The sequence below is a fragment of the Tachysurus vachellii genome, chromosome 21 (assembly GCF_030014155.1).
Source record: "Tachysurus vachellii isolate PV-2020 chromosome 21, HZAU_Pvac_v1, whole genome shotgun sequence".
NCBI lineage: Eukaryota > Metazoa > Chordata > Actinopteri > Siluriformes > Bagridae > Tachysurus > Tachysurus vachellii.
Window position 1 is genome coordinate 19,363,168 of NC_083480.1, and position 27,146 is coordinate 19,390,313.

At 40.3% G+C, this 27,146-nt stretch overlaps 4 protein-coding genes across 4 annotated transcripts; 1 reads left to right on the forward strand and 3 right to left on the reverse strand.

Annotated features, from left to right (window-relative positions):
• The first annotated feature begins 410 nt into the window (after positions 1–410).
• LOC132863960 (olfactory receptor 52K1-like) lies at positions 411–1,358 on the forward strand. Its single transcript, XM_060897068.1, has one exon. The coding sequence runs from the start codon at positions 411–413 to the stop codon at positions 1,356–1,358; it is 948 nt and encodes a 315-aa protein (XP_060753051.1).
• Positions 1,359–11,991: 10,633 nt separating this feature from the next.
• On the reverse strand, positions 11,992–12,915 carry LOC132864288 (putative gustatory receptor clone PTE03). The gene has a single exon (XM_060897652.1). The coding sequence runs from the start codon at positions 12,913–12,915 to the stop codon at positions 11,992–11,994; it is 924 nt and encodes a 307-aa protein (XP_060753635.1).
• Positions 12,916–18,663: 5,748 nt separating this feature from the next.
• Positions 18,664–19,587, reverse strand: LOC132864297 (putative gustatory receptor clone PTE03). The gene has a single exon (XM_060897666.1). The coding sequence runs from the start codon at positions 19,585–19,587 to the stop codon at positions 18,664–18,666; it is 924 nt and encodes a 307-aa protein (XP_060753649.1).
• Positions 19,588–25,030: 5,443 nt separating this feature from the next.
• Positions 25,031–25,957, reverse strand: LOC132837450 (putative gustatory receptor clone PTE03). The gene has a single exon (XM_060857124.1). It carries the CDS (start codon positions 25,955–25,957, stop codon positions 25,031–25,033), a length of 927 nt encoding a protein of 308 aa, XP_060713107.1.
• Between the last annotated feature and the right edge of the window lie 1,189 nt (positions 25,958–27,146).

A 27,146-nucleotide genomic window follows, 5' to 3' on the forward strand; every position in this document is an offset into this window, starting at 1 on the left:
CTTTTTAGTCTGTTTTGCTTGTTAACATTTATGATGTAAATGTCTTTGTGATTATGATTATAAATAATCATTAGATTTTTTTCAAGGAGATCAAGTTTTCATCAGAGGTTTCTTTAACATTACTGAAAAAATAAATAAAATAAAAATATTCATTTAACAATAGAATAATAATATATTATTATTTACTTAGCTCAAGAAACTCCAGTGGTTCTTTCCTCTGTATATCAGAGGAGAAGTGAATTGATTTTTTTAAAGAAAAAATTGAAGTAGTTGTCACGTGCAGTGACGAAGGGAGTGACGACAGGCAAGCTTGCAATATGTAATCAGATGCTGGAGAAATAAATACAGACTGTTTAGCACAGTATTTTGACTTAACCTGACCTGTAACCATCCACAGGTTTTGACTTCACATGGATAATTCTAATGTTACATATTTAACTCTGGCAGGCCATGTGGAGCTGGAGAAATACAGATATGTTTATTTTGTAACGGTTCTCACAGTTTACCTGTTGATTATTTGTTTTAACGGTATTGTCATTTTTGTCATATTTGCAAACAAATGTCTCCATGAGCCCATGTACATTTTCATTGCTGCTTTTCTTTTTAATGCTCTCGTTGGATCGACGGCACTTTATCCTAAACTGCTCACTGATTTTTTGTCTGAAAGTCAAATTGTCTCCTATGAAGCATGTACATTTCAGTCATTTTTTATTTACACGTATGCTGTATCAGAGTTCACCTTGTTATCAGCTATGGCCTATGACAGATTTGTGTCCATCTGTAAACCATTGCAATATGCTACAATTATAAAAATGTCCACTGTCAGAAAACTCTTATTTTGCTGTTGGTGTGTCCCTTGCTGTGAAAATAGTATATCTCTGACATTAACATTTCAAGTAAAGCTTTGTAGATACAGGTTAAATAGAATATACTGCAATAATTCCTCGGTTGTTAAATTAAGTTGCGGAGACACGTCTGTAAGAAACTCATACACTTTTTTCATTTTTGTCATTGCTGTATTTCCACCAGTGATCTTTGTGATCTACTCATATATTCGAATACTTCATGTCTGTCTTCAGAGTTCAAAAGTTTTCAGAAGAAAAGCTCTACAAACCTGCTTTCCACATCTATTTATATTCATCTGCTTTACAGTTACCTCATGCTTTGAAGTTATTAATAACAGACTAGAATCAAATCAAATTCCACACATTTTCTCTATGATCATGTCAGTGGAAAATCTGGTTATTCCTCCTCTGTTCAATCCCATAGTATATGGACTAAAAATGAAGAAAATTTTTAATTGTATCAAAAAACTGATTCAGAAAAATAAGACAAATGTGATTTTGAGCTTAAGATAAGTTACTATTCTATACGTTTTGAAATAGAGGAGGGTGGTGTTTGTCATAATAATTTTTATGATATCCTTATCAAGAATAAATAATTAAAATTTCTGTCTGTGTAAGAACTAGTTAGTAGTTTGGATAATGGGTAACAATTTGGATTTTCTTTATTTATGTTATGTTTTGACTCATGCCTTTGGACTTAATAAATATTGTAAATGAAAAATATTTGTTTACTTTTACATTTTCTACAAAAATGAGTGTAATGCTACCTCTAAGAAACTACCTTCACTGTAGTCCCCCTAAATAACTGATTTCATCTTTGACACCTCATTGTTTTCAGTATTTCCTGTAATGTCCAGATGTGTCGACTGGATTCTTTTGTCTATCATTATGATCTTCCGTCTGTACAGTCTAGTTTACACACAGAGACATATACACACAATAATACTAGTATTCTTTTTCTGTCTTCAAATAATTCTTTCTGGCAAGAAGAGGCAAAGCACCTTTCCCCTACTGTAAAATTCCAGATATTTGGTACTCACACATTTCTGCAAGTAGACTTGAGAAAGCTGAGTGAATTCACAGGGCAGGGTTTCTGATTTAATCAAAACCAATATAATGGTTTGAATAAGGAAAAGGAAGAATTTGAGTCTGTTTTATATCATATTCCTTCAAATTATATTTATATTTTTGTAAACATTATTTTCTAAGAGTATTGTTTTTATTAACCTTGAGTTATCAGTTTGTAGAATTGTAATTCAAATAGATTTTATGTAATGTGGAAGTGTCATATTTATTGTAATGAATTACATTAAAGTTCTGAGATCAGGGTTTTACTTCAAATTTTCTAATTTAATATTTATCAAAATTCTTTTGCTTTTGGGTTTTTTCTTATAATTTTGCATGGTCAGATTTACACTAAAACATTTTAATTGAAGAAAAATGATTCTTTTTGAAAATATTATAATATTTTCAAGAGTTTTTGGCCTTCTTCATGATGTTAGTGTTTGAAGCCATAATCATACCGATTCAGTTGTAATAAAAACATTTCAGAACAACATTGCAGAAACGCCACAGCTAAGGGTGTGAAGCTGGAGATCTGCCTGGGACTCTCTGAGTCAACTGTTGAGTCTCTAGCAAACATTTTTTTTGTCATTTATCACACTTATGAGGAATAACAACAAATAACCACTTCTGAGACAAAAGGTTTTCAATTCAATTTATTTGGTTAGTGAATTGAACAATTTACATTGTCTAAAAGTAGCTTTACAGAAGTACAGAAACAGAAGAAAATAATCATAAGAATAATAATAATAATAATAATAATAATAATAATAATAATAATAATAATGAGAATAAGAATACTGAATAAAATAAATGAATTAATCCATTTATCTTTTAAAATTAATTTAGAAATATTAATTTAAAATGTAAGGGGGCACGGTGGCTTAGTGGTTAGTACGTTCGCCTCACACCTCCAGGGTTGGGGGTTCGATTCCCGCCTCCGCCTTGTGTGTGTGGAGTTTGCATGTTCTCCCCGTGCCTCGGGGGTTTCCTCCGGGTACTCCGGTTTCCTCCCCCGGTCCAAAGACATGCATGGTAGGTTGATTGGCATCTCTGGAAAAATTGTCCGTGGTGTGTGATTGCGTGAGTGAATGAGAGTGTGTGTGTGCCCTGCGATGGGTTGGCACTCCGTCCAGGGTGTATCCTGCCTTGATGCCCGATGACGCCTGAGATAGGCACAGGCTCCCCGTGACCCGAGGTAGTTCGGATAAAGCGGTAGAAAATGAGAGAGTGAGTGAGAATTTAAAATGTAAAATTCTATATATCTTTCCCTATCACTAATGAGCAAGCCAGAGGTGACAATGGAAAGGAAAAACTCCCTGAGATGATATGAGGAAGAAACCTTGAGAGGAACCAGACTCAGAAGGGAACCTTGTCCTCATTTAGGTGACACTGTAAAGTAAATAGTGTAAATGTAAATAATGCCCTTTCTACAACAGTTTATAATAGTGCAGCCCAGAGCTCCTGAAGAACTAATGGGTCAGCACAAATCCAACCCTGAGTTCACCACATTCCTTCCTGCCAAAGTCTTAAGAGATGTAATCATGTAATGGACAATGTACATTATGTGTACAGTGCAGACAGGGACTCCATTAAGCGCAGCTTTTGTTGCAGCCACCAAAACTGATGTAAGGGAAAGAATTTACCCCACACGCTCAAGTGATGTCCGTAAACTCTGAGGTGCCTAAAATCTGTGTGCTCCACAAACTTGTGTGGCGGAAGGAGCAGAGGTATTTCCATCAGAAACTCCTCTGAGGCTGACTTCATTGGCTCAAAGGGGACTTAGAGCAGCCCATCCAGGACTTCTGAGAGGTTCTACTAGTGATGGTCTGCAGCATAGACTCAGTTTCCTATCACCACACAGAAAGTAAAATATCAGAGAACAGGCATATGACATAACAATAGCTGCCACATATGCTTCAATGTAGAGGACGGCCCTCAAATAATTGTGTCTGCAGGAACTCTAGCGATGTACGAACAGGGCAGTGAATTAGATCCTGACACCACTGATTACACAAAAGGCAAAAGTTCAATGTAGTCTCCACAACCTCGGTTGGGAGACAGGAGTCTAGGAGCTGGTCCCCCTCAGGGGCCTTATCAAGAGGTTCCAAAATTTTAGGGTGGTGCTGGAGAATCAAAGGGCTTTTTTGATCAGAGCTATAAGGAAAGCTTACAGATGGAGCCTCAGCTACATTTGCACCATGGCATCAAGTCATGGCTGGTGAAAAAAGAAAGTCACAGGGGACAGTGTGACAACTCCTTAAAGCCAATTCCACCTGGCCAAAAATTGCCATATGCAATCTACCACCCACAGGTGGACAGGCCATTCCCTGGGCCTCATCCTCTGCCTTAGCAGAAGCGAGATAAATCTGGTCTCTGCCTTGGGCAAGAGCTGGTGCACCAACCTGAACAGAAGGCACGGACACAGACTGCCCAATTGATTGACTTCCCAAAGGTAGCCCCTGTCTTCAGGTAATCTGTGTGCCATAAAACACAGCTCTCCCAAATGCCATGGGCAGGAGGGTAGTCTAGGATTGTTCCCCAACCTAAGAGGGTAGCGTCCATTGGAACTGACGTTGAGTGGTACTGAAACTGAGAACCGGGGTCTGTCCACATAAGAAGGGTACGATGTTTGTGACACATAATCCTTGTGACCATGAGAAGGGTGTTTGTGGTTGAAAAAAAAAATACTTCTGAGCCAGAGGTGAAATGGTCTCGTGTTCTCTCGGACAACATCTCCAGGGCACTGCGCACCATCTGACTGGTAAATTACAATACAAATCAAAATTATGATAACTATCCTTCACCTCATCATCAAATTGACACGAATGCACACATAGATCACCCTATAGAAACTGTGTCTGTTCCCTGAGTAGTGAGAACAAAGTCTATATTCACAAAAATTAGTAAAATGGCAGAAAAATGGCAAATAAACAAGCAAAAACAGTTACTAAAGTTTATCCATCCATCCATCCATCCATCCACCCATTTTCTACCGCTTATCCGGAATTGGGTCGCAGGGTCAGCAGTCTAAGCAGGGACGCCCAGACTTCCCTCTCCCCTGACACTTCCTCCAGCTCTTCTGGGGAATACCGAGGCGTTCCCAGGCCAGCCGAGAGACATAGTCCCTACAGCATGTCCTAGGTCTTCCCCGGGTTCTCCTCCCGGTTGGACATGCCCGGAACACCTCCCCAGGGAGGCATCCAGGAGGCATCCAGAACAGATGCCCGAGCCACCTCAGCTGACTCCTCTCAATGTGGAGGAGCAGCGGCTCTACTCTGAGCTCCTCCCGAGTGACTGAGCTCCTCACGCTTTCTCTAAGGGAGCGCCCAGCTGAAATGAGCGAAACTCATTTCGGCCGCCTGTATCCAGGATCTTGTCCTTTCGGTCATGACCCAAAGCTCATGACCATAGGTGAGGGTAGGAACGTAGATCGACTGGTAAAGAGAGAGCATCGCTTTGCAGCTCAGCTCTCTCTTCACCACAACAGACCGGTATATCGACAACATCACTGCAGAGGATACACCGATCCGCCTGTCGATCTCCCACTCCGTCCTTCCCTCACTCATGAACAAGACCCCAAAATACTTAAACTCTTCCACTTGAGGCAGGAGCTCTCCACCAACCTGAAGGGGGCAAGCCACCCTTTTCCAGCTGAGAACCATGGCCTCGGACTTGGAGGTGCTGATTCTCATCCCCGCCGCTTCACACTTGGCTGCAAATCGTTCCAGTGCATGCTGAAGGTCCTGATTTGATGAAGCCAACAGGACAACATCATCTGCAAAAAGCAGAGACAAAATCCTGTGGTCCCCAAACCGGACTCCCTTCAGCCCCTGACTGCACCTAGAAATCCTGTCCATATAAATAATGAACAGGACCGGTGACAAAGGGCAGCCCTGCCGGAGTCCAACATGCACCAGGAACAAGTCTGACTTACTGCCGGCAAAGTGAACGAAACTCCTGCTCCGGTCATATAGGGACCGGACAGCCCTTAGCAGAGGGCCTCGGACCCTGTACTCCCAGAGCACCCCCCCACAGGTTGCCATGAGGGACACAGTCGAATGCCTTCTCCAGATCCACAAAGCACATGTGGACTGGTTGGGCAAACTCCCATGAACCCTCCAGCAACCTGGCGAGGGTATAGAGATGGTCCAGTGTTCCACGACCGGGACAAAAACCGCATTGTTCCTCCTGAATCCAAGGTTCGACTATCGGCCAAATTCTCCTCGCCAGTACCCTGGCATAGACTTTTCCGGGGAGGCTGAGGAGTGTGATCCCCCTGTAGTTGGAACACATCCTCCGGTCCCCCTTCTTAAACAGAGGGACCATCACTGTCCCCAGCCGCCACGCAATGTTGCAGAGGCGTGTCAGCCAAGACAGCCCCACAACATCCTGAGACTTGAGGTACTCAGGGCGGATCTCATCCACCCCCGGTGCCTTGCCACTGAGGAGCTACTCAACTACCTCAGTGACCTCAGCTTGGGGGATCGACGAGTCCACAACTGAGCCCTCTGCCTCTGCTTCCTCAGTGGAAGACATGTCGGTGGGGTTGAGGAGATCCTCGAAGTACTCCTTCCACCATCCGAGGATGTCCCCAGTCGAAGTTAGCAGATTCCCACTCCCACTGTAAAAAGTGTGTGCAGGGCACTGCTTCCTCCTCCTGAGGTGCTGGACAGTTTGCCAGAATTTCTTAGAGCCCGACCGATAGTCCTTCTCCATGGTCTCACCGAACTCCCAGGCTGAATCTCGCTTGGCCCTCCGGTACCTATCAGCTGCCTCCATAGTCCCCTGAGCCAACCAGGCTCGATAGGAATCCTTCCTCAGCTTAACAGCATCCCTCCACCACCGGGTTCAGGGATTGTTGCCACGACAGGCACCGGAGAACTTACGGCCACAGCTCCGAGTGGCTGCGTCGACAATGGAGGTGGAGAACATGGTCCACTCGGACTCAATGTCTCCAACCTCCCACGGGGTCCGGTTGAAGCTCTGCTGGAGGTGGGTGTTGAAGATCTCTCTGACCGGAGACTCTGCCAAACGTTTCTAGCAGACTCTCACAGTACGTTTGTGTCTGTCAAGTCTGTCCAACTTCCTCCCCCGCTATCGGATCCAACTCACTACCAGGTGGTGATCAGTTGACAGCTCTGCCCCTCTCTTTACCCGAGTGTCCAAGACATACGGCCGGAGGTCAGATGAAACAACCAGAAAGTCGATCATCGACCTCCGACCTAGGGTGTCCTGGTGCCATGTGTACTGATGCACAACCTTATACTTGAACATTGCGTTTGTTTTGGACAAATTGTGACTAGCACAGAAGTCCAATAACAGAACACCACTCGGGTTCAGGTCGGGGGGGGCGTTCCTCCCAATTACGCCCCTCCAGGTGTCACTGTCACTGCCCACATGAGCGTTGAAGTCCCCCAGTAGAACGACGGAGTCCCCGGTCGGAGCACTTTCCAACACCCCTCCCAGAGACGCCAAGAAGGTCATGTACTCTACACTGCCATTTGGCCCATAAGCACAAATAACAGTTAGAGACCTATACCCAACCCGAAGGCGCAGGGAAACAACCCTCTCGTTCACTGGGGTGAACTCCAACACATGGCTGCTGAGCTGGGGGGCTATGACCAAGCCCACACCAGCCCGCCGCCTCTCACTGCAGGCAACTCCAGAGTAGTAGAGAGTCCAGCTTCTCTCGAGGAGTTAGGCTCCAGATCCCAAGCTGTGCATGGAGGCGAGCCCAACTATCGGTATCTTTCAATCTCCCGCACCAGCTCAGGCTTCTTCCCCCACAGCGAGGTGACTTTCCATGTCCCTAGAGCCAGATTCCATGTCCGGAGATTGAGTCGCCGAGGCCCCCGCCTGTCACCCAATCCATATTGCACCACCCCCTTACGGTTCCTCCTGCAGGTGGTGGGCCCACAGGAGATCGGCCCCACGTCGCTCCTTCAGGCTGAGCCCGGCCGGGCCCCATGGGGTAAGACCTGGCCACCAGGCGCTCGCATTCAAGCCCCAACCCCAGGCCTGGCTCCAGGGTGGGGCCCCAGATGTGCCATACAGGGCGACATCACGGACCCTGTTTTATTTTACCTCATAAGGGGTTTTGAACCACTCTTTGTCTGGCCTGTCACCCAGGACCTGTTTGCCTTGGGAGACCTTACCAGGGGCATTAAGTCCCTGAGAACATAGCTCCTAGGATCATTCAGGCATGCATCCCCTCCACCACAATAAGGTGTCGGTTCAAAGAGAGGTACTAAATTTTATTGTAAATGAAATCATCTCTGTATTTTAAGCCTTACTGCACTATGCCTTACTGAAACTCGGCTTAAACCTAACGATTACTTTTTTCTAAATGAGCCTACTCCATCAAGATATATCTAGAAGCATGAGCCTCATCAGACTCAGCACGTTCGCCTCACACCTCCAGGGTTGGGGGTTCGATTCCTGCCTCTGCCTTGTGTGTGTGGAGTTTTCATGTTCTCCCCAAGCCTCGGGGGTTTCCTCCGGGTACTCTAGTTTCCTCCCCCCGTTCCAAAGACATGCATGGTAGGTTGATTGGCATCTCTGGAAAAATTGTCCGTAGTGTGTGATTGCATGAGTGAATGATAGTGTGTGTGCCCTGCGATGGGTTGGCACTCCGTCCAGGGTGTATACTGCCTTGATGCCTGATGACACCTGAGATGAGGCACAGACTCCCCGTGACCCGAGAAGTTCGGATAAGCGGTAGTGAATGAATGAATGAAAGTTAACAGGGGTTTGATTTGAGAATAGAATAGGTATAGTCACGCTCTTGCTGTTAGTTTGTAGACAAACTGGAGAAGTCAGAGGAATTAGCTGTTTTTTTCCCCTCTACCTCAATATGTAGCATGGGTTCTTGTTCAGTGTTAGTTGTTAAAATTGGTAACCAACTGTACCCTATATATGATTCTCTTGGGCATTCCTAATAACCATGGTTAACCCTAACCATGTATGTCAAGTGTTCATCAGATGGATTGCCTGAGGGAAGAAACTGTTCTTGTGTCTGGTTGTTCTGGTGCTCAGGGCTCTGTAGTGCCTCTATAGTGGATGTGAGGGGTCCTGAGTGAGGGAATGTGCTGGATGTGAGGGGTCCAGAGTTATTGTCTTTGCCCTTTTGCTCACTCTGGAGAAGTACAGATCTCGGGGAGTGGGGAGAGTTGAGCCAGTGATTCGATCAGCAGTCCGGACTACCCTCTGTAGTGTTCTGAGGTCAGATTTGGTAGCTGAGCTGAACCAAACAGTAATTGAAGTGCAGAGGATGGATTCAATGATGGAGCTGGTACAATTTCTGGATGCCTCATGATGGGTAAAAAGAGAGAAGCAGTGGAGAAGAATTAACATAGCTGCTGTTCATAATATTAGCAAGTACTAGTTGACAATGTGCATTTGGTCTGATGTAATAGAGCACAATATTATGGGATGTATTATGTGTACGTCTGACTAAAGAGATTTACATTTAAACTGGGAAAGTGTGTCAGAGCCCCGAACACTATCAGGAAGACTATTCCAAAGTTCAGGAGCTAAATAAGAAAACGCTCTACCGCCTTTAGTAGACTTAGATATTCTGGGAACTACCAGAAGTCCTGAGTTTTGTGATCTCGGACAGCGTGAAGGATTGTAACGTGTTAGAAGACTAGTTAGATACATGGGAGCTAAACCATTAAGAGCCTTGTATGTAAGTAGCAGCAGTTTGTAATCAGTTCTAAACTTAACAGGTAGCCAGTGTAGAGATGATAAAATTGGGGTTATATGGTCATACTTTCTTGTCCTAGTGAGAACTCTGGCAGCTGCATTTTGGACTAACTGTAGCCTATTTATTAAAGATGCAGGACAACCACCTAGTAATGCATTACAATAGTCCAGTCTAGAGGTCATGAAAGCATGAACTAGCTTCTCAGCATCAGATACAGACAGGATGTTTCTCAGCTTGGCAATATTTCTAAGGTGGAAGGTGTTTGTAATATGGTGATATGATTTTAAAGACAAGTTACTGTCTAATAAACACCCAGGTATTTCACTGTCGAGCTACTAATAACAGTCATCCCTCTAAATGGGAGTCGAAGTGTGAGAGTTTCTGTGTACTGGCTTTTGGACCGATAAGTAGTATTTCTGTTTTATCAGAGTTTAACAACAGAAAATTACAGCTCATCGAATCTTTTATCTTTTTAACGCTCCTATGGCAGCGCAAGAATCCTTGTCTTGTGTTATCTTGTGTTCCTGTTCTGTGTTTTTTATTTATTAAAACCTTTTTATTTTACACTATCCTGCATTCGGGTCTGTTTTTATCCCGGAGCTGCTGACAGATATTTTAATCCCTCTCCACTATTTCTCTCCTTCTACCCATTCCGAGGCATCCAGACATTGTACCAGCTCCGATCGTCTTCCGTGCGATGAAGACTTTGGGCCTCCACTGAGATGAGGTCGACTCTGAGAATCCTGAGGCATCTAGAGATCTACCAGCTCCAGTTAGACTCTGTGATACTAAAAAGGAGATGTGAACTCCATGTGATCGTCTCATCAACACAACATTTATCAGACTGTATATTTATAATCACACCCCTAGTGTCACCCATATGAGGATGAGGTTCCCCTTTGAGTCTGGTTCCTCTCAAGGTTTCTTCCTTTACCATCTAAAGGAGTTTTTCCTCCCCACAGTCACCTGAGTCACCTCAGACTTGCTCATTGGGGATAAATACAAACACATTTAAATATATCTAATATTAATCTCGAATTTTGCATTCTATTAATCTTTATATTATTATAAAGAATAATATAAAGATTAATAGAATGCAAAATTCAATTTAATTATTCAATTAAATTGAATAATTGCAGCCTCAGGGGTCTAGAGTTGGGGGCCGCACTGTGTAGCCACATGGTCATCTCTGTTTACCTTTATCATCCCTCTTTGTCATCCCTCTTTTGGAGAGCTGTAAATGGGAGCAACCAGGAATGAATGTTATCTGTTATTTCTATATTGTTATGATAAATGTTTACAATTTGAGTATTATGCTCTACTGCCTGCATGTGTACTCAACTCATGACTAACGATTATTCAGATAATACCTGAATCAGGAAAGAGCATGTGCCAACAAATGTCTTTCTATGATAATAATTTATCTGTACTAGTTTAGCCAGAAAGTCAAGGCTTTAAACCTCAGCACTGCCAAGCAGGCAGTGATATATTCTTGAGCAAGGCCCTTAATCATCTCTGCTCCAATTGTGCTGTATTGTGGCTGACAGTGTGCTCTGACCCCAGGTGAGATATGTAAAGAAAAGAATATCACTATACTGTAATGTATATCAAACAGATAAAGGCTTACGTTCTTCTATATCTGGTGTCAAATATTTCTTAAATGTGACATTTCGAATATATTCTATCCTACAGTCCTTGATTAAAAAAACAATTTTTCAGCCCACACTTTAATATTGAGACTGGCATGTGTGTGTGTATGTGTGTGTGTGTGTGTGTGTGTGTATACAGAGAAGGTTGTGAGTATCCTTGAGGAGAATCCCAGGGATGGTATAAGTTCTGGAGGATTTGAGGATTACTTGCTCCTGACATGATGTTCAGTATAAAAAATGTAATACATAATGTAATATTTCATGTTTACCATAATGCCATTTTAGCTTTATGATGTAATGTCATCTCTGTTACTAACGAGAAAGAGAGAAACCTACATGTAAAAGATTTATTTATCATCTTTCATGAAAACAATCATGTTATACTATTAAACAAAATAATTTATTATATATTAAATTTAAAATATGAGTTAGGTAAATAGTTTATTATCTTATTGTGAGCTGATGTGGTAAACAGGTCTGACTTTTCAGCGAGTACCCTTAAAAATACAGATTATGATAATCACTAGGGGAAGAAGCCTTTATTTGTTACATACACATTACAGCACAGTAAAATTCTATTGCTTTCATTAGATGTTGTTTATCATAATTATATCAAAATTATATCAGACCAAGACAATCACATACAGTTAACAATTATTCTGAGCCTGTTTCAAATGTCAAATAAAAGTACAGAAATCACCTAAAAATAAACTTGAGAAATTGTTTGTCATTTGAATATTTTCTTAATATTATTATTAATCTCTTGTAGTTTTAATCCATATATTATAGGGTTAAACAAAGGAGGAATTAGTACATATTCAACTGACAGTATCATGGCAATAATGTGGGGAATTTGTTTGGATTCAACTCTGTTATTTATGACTTCAAAACTCGTGTTAACAGAAAAATTTATGAAAATGATCAGATGTGGTAAACAGGTCTGTAAGGCTTTTCTTCTGAAATCTTTAGAATTTTTTAAACACACAGTGAGTATACAGAGATAAGAGTAAATTATAAAGATCAGTGGAGGAAACACAGCAACAATAAAAATAAAGAGTCCATATATGTTATTAAGGGATGTTTCTTTACAGCTTAATTTCACAATTGAATAATTATCACAGTATATTCTGTTTAATTTAAATTTACACAGTTGAAGTTGGTATGATAGAATAGCACCGACACCAAGTTCACAAGAAGGCAAAAACCATGACAAAAATAATAGTTTTCTGACTGTGGACATTTTTACAAGAGTTGTATAATGCAATGGTTTACAAATAGACACATATCTGTCATAGGCCATAGCTGATAACAAAGTGAACTCTGATGAAGCATAGGTGTACAGACAAAATGCCTGAAATAAACACCCATTATAAGACACAGTTTGTTTTTCAGACAGTAAATCAGTGAGCAGTTTAGGATAAAGAGCAGTCGATCCAAGCAGTGCATTACAAAGCAAAGCAGCAATGAAAATGTACATGGGCTCATGTAAGTGTTTGTTTCTAAATATGACAGTAATGATAACAGTATTAAAGCAGATAATCATTATATATGCAGTAAGAGTGAACATAAAGTAAACATATCTGTAATGCTCTAAATCCACAAGACCCTCCAGTGTTAAATATGTGTTGGTAAAATTGGTAGAATAATCCATTAATTTCTGAAAATGAATCCATGTGATTTTACAGAAGTCATTCAGAAAGCAGCGTGTAGACAAAGATAAACCTCCTCTGTGATGAGGAAGTCAACTTCATGGATATTTATACTCTCATCCACACACTAGTCATTAGAGTCATTAGAGATTTGCTGAGCATTCTTCGCCACAGTGAATCATCTCTCTCCACCTATCCCTATCTTCTGCATCCTCAACACTTGCACCCACTAGCTTCATATCCTCATTAATTACATCCATATACCTCCTCTTTGGCCTTCCTCTTTGCCTCCTGCCTGGCAGCTCCATGTCCAACATTCTCCTACCAATATACTCACTCTCCCTCCTCTGGACATGTCCAAACTATCTTAATCTGGGCTCCCTAACTTTGTCCTCCAAAAGTCCAACATGAGTTGTCCCTCTGATGTACTCATTCCTAATCCTGTCCAATCTTGTCACTCCCAAAGAGAACCTCAACATCTTCAGCTCTTCAGCATCTTCACCTACCTCTAGCTCTGACTCCTGTCTCTTCTTCAGTGACACTGTCTCTAAACCATACAGCATGGCCGGTCTCACCACTGTCCTGTACACCTTCCCCTTGATTCTCGCTGATATTTTCCTATCACACAGAACTCCTGACACCTTTCTCCACCGACTCCAACCTGCCTGCACTCGCTTCTTTACCTCTTTCACACTCTCTCCATTACTCTGGACTGTTGACCCCAAGTACTTAAACTCCCGTACCTTCTTCACCTCCTCACCCCGTAACCTTACTGTTCCACTTCCCTCCCTTTCATTCACACACATGTACTCGGTCTTACTATGACTGAATTTCATTCCTCTTCCCTCCAGCGCAAACCTGCACCTCTCCAAGTTTTCCTCCACCTGCTCCCTGCTCTCACTACAGATCACAATGTCATCTGCAAACATCATCGTCCAAGGAGACTCCTGTCTGACCTCCTCTGACAACTGGTCCATCACTATAACAAACAGGAAGGGTCTGTGCTCATTGTTGCGGGTGGTTTACCAGCGCCAATCTCAAACATGCAGTACCAAATTTTAACCAGCATATCACCTGCCCCACCAGAGGCAAGAGAACACTGGACCACTGTTACACTCAGTTTAAGGATAGCTACAAGGCACAATCATGTACATCTTTAGGGAAATCGAACCATGCCACCATCTTTTTTTTGGTTTTTTTTTTACTCTTTATATTATTCTTTATATTAACCTTTTGTTCTATGTTTATGTTCTGTTAAGCTGCTTTGAGACAACGTCAATTGTAAAAAGCGCTATACAAATAATCTTGAATTGAATTGAATTTTCCTCATGACTGCATAAACAAAAGCTTAAGCAGGAAACTCCAGTTCAGAGGGAGGTCATGCGCTGGACAGATTAATGGATGCCCGCTCTGCAGGACGCTCTGAATGACACAGACTTGGACATGTTCAGTTGCAGCTCTGATGACGTAGACATGTTTATGGAGGTGGTTGTGGAATGCACCAGAGAATTAATGGACGACACATTCCACAAAACAGAATGATAAAATTTCCCAATCAGAAACCTTGGGTGGATAAAACTATTCATGATGCTCAGAGATCCCACTCCGCTGTCTCTGGGGATCACCACTGGGGACATAGAATAATTCAAAGCTGCATCCTACAGTGTGTGCAGAACAGTGAAAGACGCAAAGTGGCATTACAGAAGGAAACTATAGTCACAGCTCCAGCACAGTAGTTCTAGGAGCCTGTGGTAGTTGCTAACAACTAGAACAGACTACAAAAAAACAGACTGGTGAATGCAGACACTTCTGTGGCGGATGAGCTAAACAATTTCTATGCTCCTTTCAAAGCTGCAGCTAACAGTGCTAATGGCATTAGGAATGGTAATAACTCTAAAAGCAACATGCGTGCAGAGAGTGCATAAAACACACTCATTAACTCTGAGCATGAGGAAGGTGTTCAATAGAGTGAATACTATGAAGGCAGCAGGAATAGACAGCATCCCAGGACAGGTCCTGAGAGCCTGTGCTAACAAGTTAGCCCCGGTGTTCATAGAGATATTCATCTCCCTAGAACAGTATACAATCTCTATGAGCTTTAAAAAGTCCACCATAGTTCCTGTCTCAGAGAAACCCCAGCCCACCTGCCTCAATGCCTATCACCCAGTAGCCTGGACCTCCAGAGTGATGAAGACCTTCAAAAGACTGGTCAGAGACTTCATCACTTCTTCAGCATTCAGTTCAGTATTCAACACCATATTTCCCTCCATACTCACCTCTAGTTGGAGGATCTGTGTCTATATGTTGATGGATCTCCAACTTCCTGACTAACAGACTACAAACAGTACGAGTGGGCAAACATGTCTCATCCTCTCTCACCCTCAGCACTGGTGCCCCCCAGGGTTGTGTTCTGAGCTGCCTGTTCATGTGATCTGTCGGTGTCAGAGGCTTAAAGTAGAAGAGGGACACAACATTGGTTCAAAGAAGGCATGGCAGTCTCTGGGCAGCTCCATCCACAACAATCCCATGAGACACCGGCTGACCATAAAGATCAGTCCCTGGCTGACCACCGGGGTACATGACTCCAACCAGGGGTAGAACATCAGGATTGATGAAGTAGCTCCGTAAGAAGAGACGATCAGGCTAGGAACTCGGAACACTGGGAGCTTGGGTGCGGCATTGAGAGAGAGAAATGTTAGGCATGATTGTAATCATGTGATGGATGATGTACATTATGTACAAAGGGTTTCAAAAGATCAGTTTCAGGTTTCATGTCCTGCTCTCTATTTTACTGGGAAAATCTCTCCACACTGCAATTTATTTCATATGTACTGGGATTGACCCACTGGGTTTGGTGACAGAGATACTCTTTGAGACAATGCAGCAGTGACAACCCTGCCCTGGTTAGTACCTTTAAGGGTGAGCATGGTGTGAGTTCAGTCCTATTTTGATGTACACTTTAAGTGCAAGAAGATGCACACATTTACTGTAGTTTCATACTAAGTACTTCACTTCATTCAGAATGTGATCCATTTAACTTTATAGACAAGCTTATCTTGTGGGCAGCCTGCCTGGATTGCTGTTGTGATTTTTTTTTTATATATATATAATTCTGAATTTATGGGTGAATTACATTTTTGGTAAGGTGTATTGCACATGGTGGCATAAACTGCCTAGGAGCAGCATTGTGTTCTTATTGTTCATAATTTGTAGGGGTAGAGGATAGAAACAAATTTGTGAAACCTGTGATGTTTCTTTGCCAGTAAAAGATGAGCATAATAGATGTGATGCAGGTTTGGTATATAACCTTACATCAAAGGCTTGTGAGGAGCCCTCATCATGGCTGGAGAGTTTTCATTATTTTCCTTCATAAGGAGGGAAGCAGCCTCAATGTCCCCCTCAGGGAGAAAAAGGCTAAATGAATGAAAAGTCAGAGATGGTTCTTCTTATGCAGGATCTGAATGTTCTCATATCAGAGATCCTCTCTCCTATAGGACAGCAGAAAAAGTTATAAATATGCAAATTCTTTTCCCCTCAGATGAGGAAGATTGTTCTGCCGGAAATGGTTTTGAACAAGAAAACAAAAGGATGGTTTAAAAACAATCACTATTCTGCCCAGTGACAACACTACCAGTCTATATATGGTGTACAAAGCCAATAGGTTTATGCAAACCACTATATAAGGCTAGGCTATTGCATTAAATTGTGAAGACAATCCCGTTGGCCTATAATGGGATGGACAGGGCAACAGCGATAGAACTGAGGAAACACTCAACATGAGTAATTGCAGCCTCAGGGGTCTGGAGTTGGGGCCTCACTGGGTAGCCACATGGTCATCTCTGTTTATCTTTATCGTCCCACTTTATCATCCCACTTTATCATCCCTCTTTATCATCCCTCTTTATCATCCCTCTTTGTCATCCCTCTTTTGGAGAGCTGGAAATGGGAGCAACCAGGAATGAATGTTATCTGTTATTTCTATATTGTAATGTTAAATGTTTACAATTTGAGTATTATGCTCTACTGCCTGCATGTGTACTCAACTCATGACTAACGATTATTCAGATAATACCTGAGTCAGGAAAGAGCATGTGCCAACAAATGTCTTTCTATGATAATAATTTATCTGTACTAGTTTGAAGAATGTAGACACAAGCCAGAAAGTCAAGGCTTTAAACCTCAGCACTGCCAAGCAGGCAGTGATATATTCTTGAGCAAGGCCCTTAATCATCTCTGCTCCAGTTGTGCTGTATTGTGGCTGACAGTGTGCTCTGACCCCAGGTGAGATATGTAAAGAAAAGAATATCACTATACTGTAATGTATATCAAACAGATAAAGGCTTACTTTCCTCTACATCTGGTGTCAAATATTTCTTAAATGTGACACTTCGAATATATTCTATCCTACAGTCCTAGATTAAAAAAAACTATTTTTCAGCCCACACTTTACTATTGAGACTGACGTGTGTGTGTTGTTACGGCCTAAGCCTTGATTTATGATTATTGTGTGTTTCCGTTCTATTGACTGGGTCTCTTACTTTTTTTTAGGGTAAGCTCCGCCCCTGCACACCTGCGGCCCATTTCTGATTGACGCGCCGGGTGGGGATAAAAGGGGGGCCGACATCGTACTGGGGGGAGAACTCCTGTCGCCAGGCCACTGCGACTACCACAGTCTTTAGCTCTCTGTGAGAGCGGTACACACTTGAGGGGAAGCTCTTTTTGGCCATCGGATTTGTGCTGACGACCAGTTGTGTTGAACTGAGCTTCATGTGTGCGTCTTGTTGCCCAGCCATTGCTGATACGCTGTGTGTCCTTTTCTGGTTTCATTTGTATTCTCCTTTTGTTTTTGTGTGTTTGTTTGGGGTGTGTTCTATGTGATAATTCCTAGTTGCCCGTGATGCGTGAGTTCAGCTAAGTAATAAACCGATAAAACTGTCCTTTTTGACTCGCATGTCCTTTTATGTTACTTGCCCCCTCCTCTACGAGCATTATTGAAAGTGGGGTTCGTAACACTGTGTGTGTGTGTGTGGTGTGTGTGTGTGTGTGTCTGTGTGTGTGTGTACAGAGAAGGTTGTGAGTATCCTTGAGGAGAATCCCAGGGATGGTATAAGTTCTGGAGGATTTGAGGATTACTTGCTCCTGACATGATGTTCAGTATAAAAAATGTAATACATAATGTAATATTTCATGTTTACCATAATGGCATTTTAGCTTTATGATGTAATGTCATCTCTGTTACTAACGAGAAAGAGAGAAACCTACATGTAAAGATGAAAACAATCACTTTATACTATTAAAAAAAAAAAATTAATTATATATAAAATTTTATTTGTATAGCGTTTTTAACAATGGTGACAGTAAATATAAAACCTTAGAATAGGAATTATTTATTAAGTTTCCCTAATGAGCAAGTTAGAGACAACAATAGCAAGAAAATTAATTTGTTCTGATTCTAGTCTATTATTTCTTTAAAATATGAGTTGGGAGAATAGTTTATTAGCTTATTATGAGCTGATGTGGTAAACAGGTCTGACTTTTCAGCGAGTACCCTTAAAAATACAGATTATGATGATCACTAGGGGAAGAAGCCTTTATTTGTTACATACACATTACAGCACAGTGAATTCTTTTTTTATTATAATTATATCAGACCAAGACAATCACATACAGTTAACAATCATTCTGAGCCTGTTTCAAATGTCAAATAAAAGTACAGAAATTACCTAAAAATAAACTTGAGCTATTGTTTGTCATTTGAATATTTTCTTAATATTATTATTAATCTCTTGTAGTTTTAATCCATATATTATAGGGTTAAACAAAGGAGGAATTAGTACATATTCAACTGACAGTATCATGGCAATAATGTGGGGAATCTGTTTGGATTCAACTCTGTTATTTATGACTTCAAAACTCGCATTAACAGAAAAATTTATGAAAATGATCAGATGTGGTAAACAGGTCTGTAAGGCTTTTCTTCTGAAATCTTTAGAATTTTTTAAACAAACAGCGAGTATACAGAGATAAGAGTAAATTATAAAGATCAGTGGAGGAAACACAGCAACAATAAAAATAAAGAGTCCATATATGTTATTAAGGGATGTTTCTTTACAGCTTAATTTCACAATTGAATAATTATCACAGTATATTCTGTTTAATTTAAATTTACACAGTTGAAGTTGGTATGATAGAATAACACCGACACCAAGTTCACAAGAAGGCAAAAACCATGACAAAAATAATAGTTTTCTGACTGTGGACATTTTTACAAGAGTTGTATAATGCAATGGTTTACAAATAGACACATATCTGTCATAGGCCATAGCTGATAACAAAGTGAACTCTGATAAAGCATAGGTGTACAGACAAAATGCCTGAAATAAACACCCATTATAAGACACAGTTTGTTTTTCAGACAGTAAATCAGTGAGCAGTTTAGGATAAAGAGCAGTCGATCCAAACAGTGCATTACAAAGCAAAGCAGCAATGAAAATGTACATGGGCTCATGTAAGTGTTTGTTTCTAAATATGACACTAATGATAACAGTGTTAAAGTAGATAATCATTATATATGCAGTAAGAGTGAACATAAAGTAAACATATCTGTAATGCTCTAAATCCACAAGACCCTCCAGTGTTAAATATGTGTTGGTAAAATTGGTAGAATAATCCATTAATTTCTGAAAATGAATCCATGTGATTTTACAGAAGTCATTCAGAAAGCAGAGTGTAGACAAAGATAAACCTCCCCTGTGATGAGGAAGTCAACTTCATGGATATTTATACTCTCATCCACACACTAGTCATTAGAGTCATTAGAGATTTGCTGAGAATTCCTCTTCTTCTTCTTTCGGCTTTTCCCTTCAGGGGTCTCCACAGCGAATCATCTCTCTCCACCTATCCCTATCTTCTGCATCCTCAACACTTGCACCCACTAGCTTCATATCCTCATTAATTACATCCATATACCTCCTCTTTGGACTTCCTCTTTGCCTCCTGCCTGGCAGCTCCATGTCCAACATTCTCCTACCAATATACTCACTCTCCCTCCTCTGGACATGTCCAAACCATCTTAATATGGGCTCCCTAACTTTGTCCTCCAAAAGTCCAACATGAGTTGTCCCTCTGATGTACTCGTTCCTAATCCTGTCCAATCTTGTCACTCCCAAAGAGAACCTCAACATCTTCAGCTCTTCAGCATCTTCGTCTACCTCTAGCTCTGACTCCTGTCTCTTCTTCAGTGACACTGTCTCTAAACCATACAGCATGGCCGGTCTCACCACTGTTCTGTACACCTTCCCCTTGATTCTCGCCGATATTTTCCTATAACACAGAACTCCTGACACCTTTCTCCACCCACTCCAACCTGCCTGCACTCGCTTCTTTACCTCTTTCCCACTCTCTCCATTACTCTGGACTGTTGACCCCAAGTCCTTAAACCCCTGTACCTTCTTCACCTCTTCACCCTGTAACCTTACTGTTCCACTTCCCTCCCTTTCATTCACACACATGTACTCAGTCTTACTATGACTGAATTTCATTCCTCTTCCCTCCAGCGCAAACCTCCACCTCTCCAGGTTTTCCTCCACCTGCTCCCTGCTCTCACTACAGATCACAATGTCATCTGCAAACATCATCGTCCAAGGAGACTCCTGTCTGATCTCCTCTGACAACTGGTCCATCACTATAGCAAACAGGAAGGGGCTCAGAGCCGATCCCTGATGCAGTCCCACCTCCACTTTGAACTCCTCTGTCTGACCTACAGCACACCTCACCACTGTCCTGCTCCTCTCATACATGTCCTGCACCACTCTGACATACTTCTCTGCTACTCCTGACTTCCTCATACAGTACCACAGCTCTTCTCTTGGCACCCTGTCATACGCTTTCTCCAAGTCTACAAACACACAGTGCAACTCCCTCTGAGCATCGCTATACTTCTCCATTGAAAATTCTCAGAGCAGAAATTGCATCTGTTGTGCTCTTTCTGGGCTGAGCATTACTAGAAGTAAATTCCCGCTGATTTCCAGACCTTCAGCTATTATAAATGTGGTTTATAATTAATGTCAATAGTAAACTAGAAAAACATGTTTTTATTGGTCATTAATGTATTTGTCTTAAAAATCATCTAAGCAAACACATCTTAAATATCTTTTTTCCAAGATGCTGCCGGTGAGCTCGGCCTCTGTCATGACTGCTCTGACCACGCTTTGTTTGTTTTTGTTTATTTTCTGCACTGGTAAACACTTTAACCTGACTTTCTTTACATAAAATACATTATCATGTGTGACAATAATACTCGTATTTCTATTGATCTACAATCAACTTACCAGAGTTTTTTTCTAGATTTGCTGAGTAAAATCTTGAGCAGCAACAAAAGACGTAACCGAAGCAAAGGCCATGTGGGGAATGAGCTGGCATCAGGATTAGGCTGAGGGCATGCACACACCGTGCACCCCTGCCTACCATCCTGGTAGCCAATGTCCAGTCTCTGGAGAACAAGCTCAATGACCTCAGGTCCAGGGTAAATTTCCAGAGGGACATTTGGGACTGCAACCTCCTGCAACCTCCTTGTATGTCCAAATTTGGTCAATTTCATATTTTTTCACATATCGATGCTATTGGTCAGTCCCCACGTGGGTCTGTTATTTTTACAAGTTATTAACCAATCTAAAGTCTTGAAAATAGCTTGAGCACAAATCTCATAACTCCATTGGACACTTCAACTGTCCACCTCTTCCTCACTCCGCGGGAGAGCTTTGCGGCATATTTCTCCTCAAAAAGAGTCGCAACGAATCAACACGTCTTCTGAGGTAAATGTCTTCAAAACACTGATCTCAAAGAAAAAAAAATCTTGACCCCCGCTAGTTCTGGTGCTCGTCTGAGGACAGGAATTTAGCGCAAGACAATTCACTGCAACGCGGACTAAACCCTGTGTACTGCAGATAAGGTACGGCGTTTTTTTAATTTCCTGAAAAATAACGGTTTTGGAGATATGAGGATTCCACCCGACAGCGACGATAAATATAATCCATTTGTCTCAATTAAGAAGTAGTTAAGTTGGTCGTCTGTTTTATTAGTAAAGCGGTAATGTGAAGAGATATTACCCAACATCAGCGTTGCTATGCAACCTTTAAAGCAACTATGTTCACGAAGGTAAATGTAGTTCCTGCACTTTCCTTAAAATAAATCTCGCAATGTTTTCGACTACATTATATACCTTACAGTGTTTATCGAAATTAGTATAAGTGCACGTGTTCCAGATCATCATGTTTTTGCCAATATAATTAGGATTTTGTTTTGGGGTAAATAAAAAGCTTCCGCTTCTACACGACGTATCTGCTGATCACCGGGAATCAAAATGTTGGCATACGTGAGGTACCTGGATGACGGCTGCACGGCAGTTGTTTCAACTAGTGAAATTAAGGACTTTAACTACGACATGTTTGACCAAACCCAGGTTTATTGGGTAGCTACAATGGAAGCAAGACTTCTTCAGGGCACAAATATTGATGCTTAAAGGTATGTACTGTAAATAAAGCAGTAGCTGTTTTATCGTAACTCGTTCACTGCACAATATAAACAAATGAGTGATATATAGTTTTGTTTCTTATTTTGTTTCTATAATTTTTCACAATTTGACATAGAGCAGGAGTTGTCTACAGGCAAACGACTCCGGGTAGCACCTCTTAAAAAAACATGGTCATCACCATCACATACAGTACTACTTGTTACTCACTAAAAGAGAGAGCCTAAGCTAAGACCAAAAATGTGTGTTGTAAAGGTTATATTGTGTAACGTTATTTGTGCACGTGTGTAAATTACAGCACAGTGTGATGGCAAATGTCATTGTCCAATAAATATTGTAAACAAACCTATACATATATGTATATATATATATATATATATATATATATATATATATATATATATACGTATATATATACGTATATATATACGTATATATATACATATATATATATATATATATATATATATATATATATATATATATATATATATATATATATAAAGAAAGAAAGAAAGCCATATAAATGATATGAATATCCAGAATGTTTTTCCTTATTAAAAAGCGAATTACTGTACAATTCTCTAGAAAATTGTCTTGGTCTTTATTTAACTATGAATATGCACTAAGAAATGTGATATGTAACAAATGGGGTTTGTTGTGGTCTTGCTGGGATTATACTAGCATCCAAAAGATGACATATGTTGACCAGCATCCCAGGCTGGTCGGCCAGCACACCAGCATCCCAGGCTGGTCGGCCAGCACACCAGCATCCCTCTTTGTCATCCCTCTTTTGGAGAGCTGGAAATGGGAGCAACCAGGAATGAATGTTATCTGTTATTTCTATATTGTAATGTTAAATGTTTACAATTTGAGTATTATGCTCTACTGCCTGCATGTGTACTCAACTCATGACTAACGATTATTCAGATAATACCTGAGTCAGGAAAGAGCATGTGCCAACAAATGTCTTTCTATGATAATAATTTATCTGTACTAGTTTGAAGAATGTAGACACAAGCCAGAAAGTCAAGGCTTTAAACCTCAGCACTGCCAAGCAGGCAGTGATATGTTCTTGAGCAAGGCCCTTAATCATCTCTGCTCCAGTTGTGCTGTATTGTGGCTGACAGTGTGCTCTGACCCCAGGTGAGATATGTAAAGAAAAGAATATCACTATACTGTAATGTATATCAAACAGATAAAGGCTTACTTTCCTCGATATCTGGTGTCAAATATTTCTTATATGTGACACTTCGAATATATTCTATCCTACAGTCCTTGATTAAAAAAACTATTTTTCAGCCCACACTTTAATATTCAGACTGATGTGTGTGTGTGTGTGTGTGTGTGTGTGTGTGTGTGTGTGTGTGTGTGTGTGTGTGTGTGTGTGTGTACAGAGAAGGTTGTGAGTATCCTTGAGGAGAATCCCAGGGATGGTATAAGTTCTGGAGGATTTGAGGATTACTTGCTCCTGACATGATGTTCAGTATAAAAAATGTAATACATAATGTAATATTTCATGTTTACCATAATGGCATTTTAGCTTTATGATGTAATGTCATCTCTGTTACTAACGAGAAAGAGAGAAACCTACATGTAAAAGATTTATTTATCATCTTTCATGAAAACAATCATGTTATACTATTAAACAAAATAATTTATTATATATTAAATTTAAAATATGAGTTAGGAAAATAGTTTATTAGCTTATTATGAGCTGATGTGGTAAACAGGTCTGACTTTTCAGCGAGTACCCTTAAAAATACAGATTATGATAATCACTAGGGGAAGAAGCCTTTATTTGTTACATACACATTACAGCACAGTAAAATTCTATTGCTTTCATTAGATGTTGTTTATCATAATTATATCAAAATTATATCAGACCAAGACAATCACATACAGTTAACAATCATTCTGAGCCTGTTTCAAATGTCAAATAAAAGTACAGAAATCACCTAAAAATAAACTTGAGAAATTGTTTATTTCTTTTATTATAATATTTTCTTAATATTCTTATTAATCTCTTGTAGTTTTAATCCATATATTATAGGGTTAAACAAAGGAGGAATTAGTACGTATTCAACTGACAGTATCATGGCAATAATGTATGTAAAATGTAAAAATAATTATATATTAAATTTTATTTGTATAGCGTTTTTAACAATGGACAGTGACAGTAAATATAAAACCTTAGAATAGGAATTATTTATTAAGTTTCCCTAATGAGCAAGTTAGAGTCAACTATAGCAAGAAAATGAATTTGTTCTGATTCTAGTCTAGTATTTCTTTAACATATGAGTTGGGAGAATAGTTTATTAGCTTATTATGAGCTGATGTGGTAAACAGGTCTGACTTTTCAGCGAGTACCCTTAAAAATACAGATTATGATGATCACCAGGGGAAGAAGCCTTTATTTGTTACAGTACATACACATTACAGCATAGTGAATTCTTTCATTAGATGTTGTTTATTATAATTATATCAGACCAAGACAATCACATACAGTTAACAATCATTCTGAGCCTGTTTCGAATGTCAAATAAAAGTACAGAAATTACCTAAAAATAAACTTGAGCTATTGTTTGTCATTTGAACATTTTCTTAATATTATTATTAATCTCTTGTAGTTTTAATCCATATATTATAGGGTTAAACAAAGGAGGAATTAGTACATATTCAACTGACAGTATCATGGCAATAATGTGGGGAATCTGTTTGGATTCAGCTCTGTTATTTATGATTTCAAAACTCATGTTAACAGAAAAATTTATGAAAATGATCAGATGTGGTAAACAGGTCTGTAAGGCTTTTCTTCTGAAATCTTTAGAATTTTTTAAACAAACAGCGAATATACAGAGATAAGAGTAAATTATAAAGATCAGTGGAGGAAACACAGCAACAATAAAAATAAAGAGTCCATATATGTTATTAAGGGATGTTTCTTTACAGCTTAATTTCACAATTGAATAATTATCACAGTATATTCTGTTTAATTTAAATTTACACAGTTGAAGTTGGTATGATAGAATAATACCGACACCAAGTTCACAAGAAGGCAAAAACCATGACAAAAATAATAGTTTTCTGACTGTGGACATTTTTACAAGAGTTGTATAATGCAATGGTTTACAAATAGACACATATCTGTCATAGGCCATAGCTGATAACAAAGTGAACTCTGATGAAGCATAGTTGTACAGACAAAATGCCTGAAATAAACACCCATTATAAGACACAGTTTGTTTTTCAGACAGTAAATCAGTGAGCAGTTTAGGATAAAGAGCAGTCGATCCAAACAGTGCATTACAAAGCAAAGCAGCAATGAAAATGTACATGGGCTCATGTAAGTGTTTGTTTCTAAATATGACAGTAATGATAACAGTGTTAAAGTAGATAATCATTATATATGCAGTAAGAGTGAACATAAAGTAAACATATCTGTAATGCTCTAAATCCACAAGACCCTCCAGTGTTAAATATATGTTGGTAAAATTGGTAGAATATGAATCCATGTGATTTTACAGAAGTCATTCAGACAACAGAGTGTAGACAAAGATAAACCTCCTCTGTGATGAGGAAGTCAGCTTCATGAATATTTATACTCTCATCCACACACTAGTCATTAAAGATTTGCTGAGCATTACTAGAAGGAAATTCCCGCTGATTTCCAGACCTTCACAGCTATTATAAATGTGGTTTATAATCAATGTCAAAGGTAAACTAGAAAAACATTTATTGGTCATTAATGTATTTCGCTTAAAAATCATCAAAGCAAACACATCTTAAATATCTTTTTTTTCCAAGATGCTGCCGGTGAGCTCGGCCTCTGTCATGACTGCTCTGACCACGCTTTGTTTGTTTTTGTTTATTTTCTGCACTGGTAAACACTTTAATCTGGCTTTATTTACATGGAAGACATTATCATGTGTGACAGTAATACTCGTATTTCTGTTGATCTACAATCCGCTCACTTACCACAGTTTTTTTTCTAGACTGTCTGAGTAAAATCTTGAGGAGCAACAAAGGACATAACCAAAGAAAAGGCTACGTGGGGAATGAGCCGGCATCAGGATTAGGCTGAGGGCATGCACACACCGTGCACCCTTGCCTACAATGCTGTTAGCCAATGTCCAGTCTCTGGAGAACAAGCTCAATGACCTCAGGTCCAGGGTAAATTTCCAGAGGGACATTCGGGACTGCAACCTCCTTTGCTTCACTGAAACGTGGCTGAACCCAGTGGTACCAGACTATGCCATTCAACCATACAAGTTCTTCTTGTTTTACCACATGGAAAAAACAATTGCGTGGGGTAAGTCAAAGGGGGTGGAGTGTGTCTGATGGTAAACAACAGTTGGTGTGACAGCACAAACATTGTACCTTTTTCATACTCCTTCTCACCCAACCTGGAGCTCTTGTCCATCAAATGTTGCCCTTTCTACCTTCCTTATAAATTTAGCTTGGTCATAGTCAGTGCCGTTTATATTCCAGCTCAGGTAGACATGGACACTGCTTTGTGGGAGATACATGAGGATATCACTCTGTATCATGACGCTGTGCTCATTGTTGCGGGTGGTTTACCAGCACCAATCTCAAACATGCAGTACCAAATTTTTACCAGCATATCACCTGCCCCAACAGAGGCAAGAGATCACTGGACCACTGTTACACTCAGTTTAAGGATAGCTACAAGGCACAATCACG

Coding starts and splice junctions, on each gene's coding strand:
- LOC132864288 (XM_060897652.1), bottom strand. CDS start 12,915: ATGGATTATTCTACCAATTTTACCAACACATATTTAACACTGGAGGGT.
- LOC132864297 (XM_060897666.1), bottom strand. CDS start 19,587: ATGGATTATTCTACCAATTTTACCAACACATATTTAACACTGGAGGGT.
- LOC132863960 (XM_060897068.1), top strand. CDS start 411: ATGGATAATTCTAATGTTACATATTTAACTCTGGCAGGCCATGTGGAG.
- LOC132837450 (XM_060857124.1), bottom strand. CDS start 25,957: ATGGATTCATATTCTACCAATTTTACCAACATATATTTAACACTGGAG.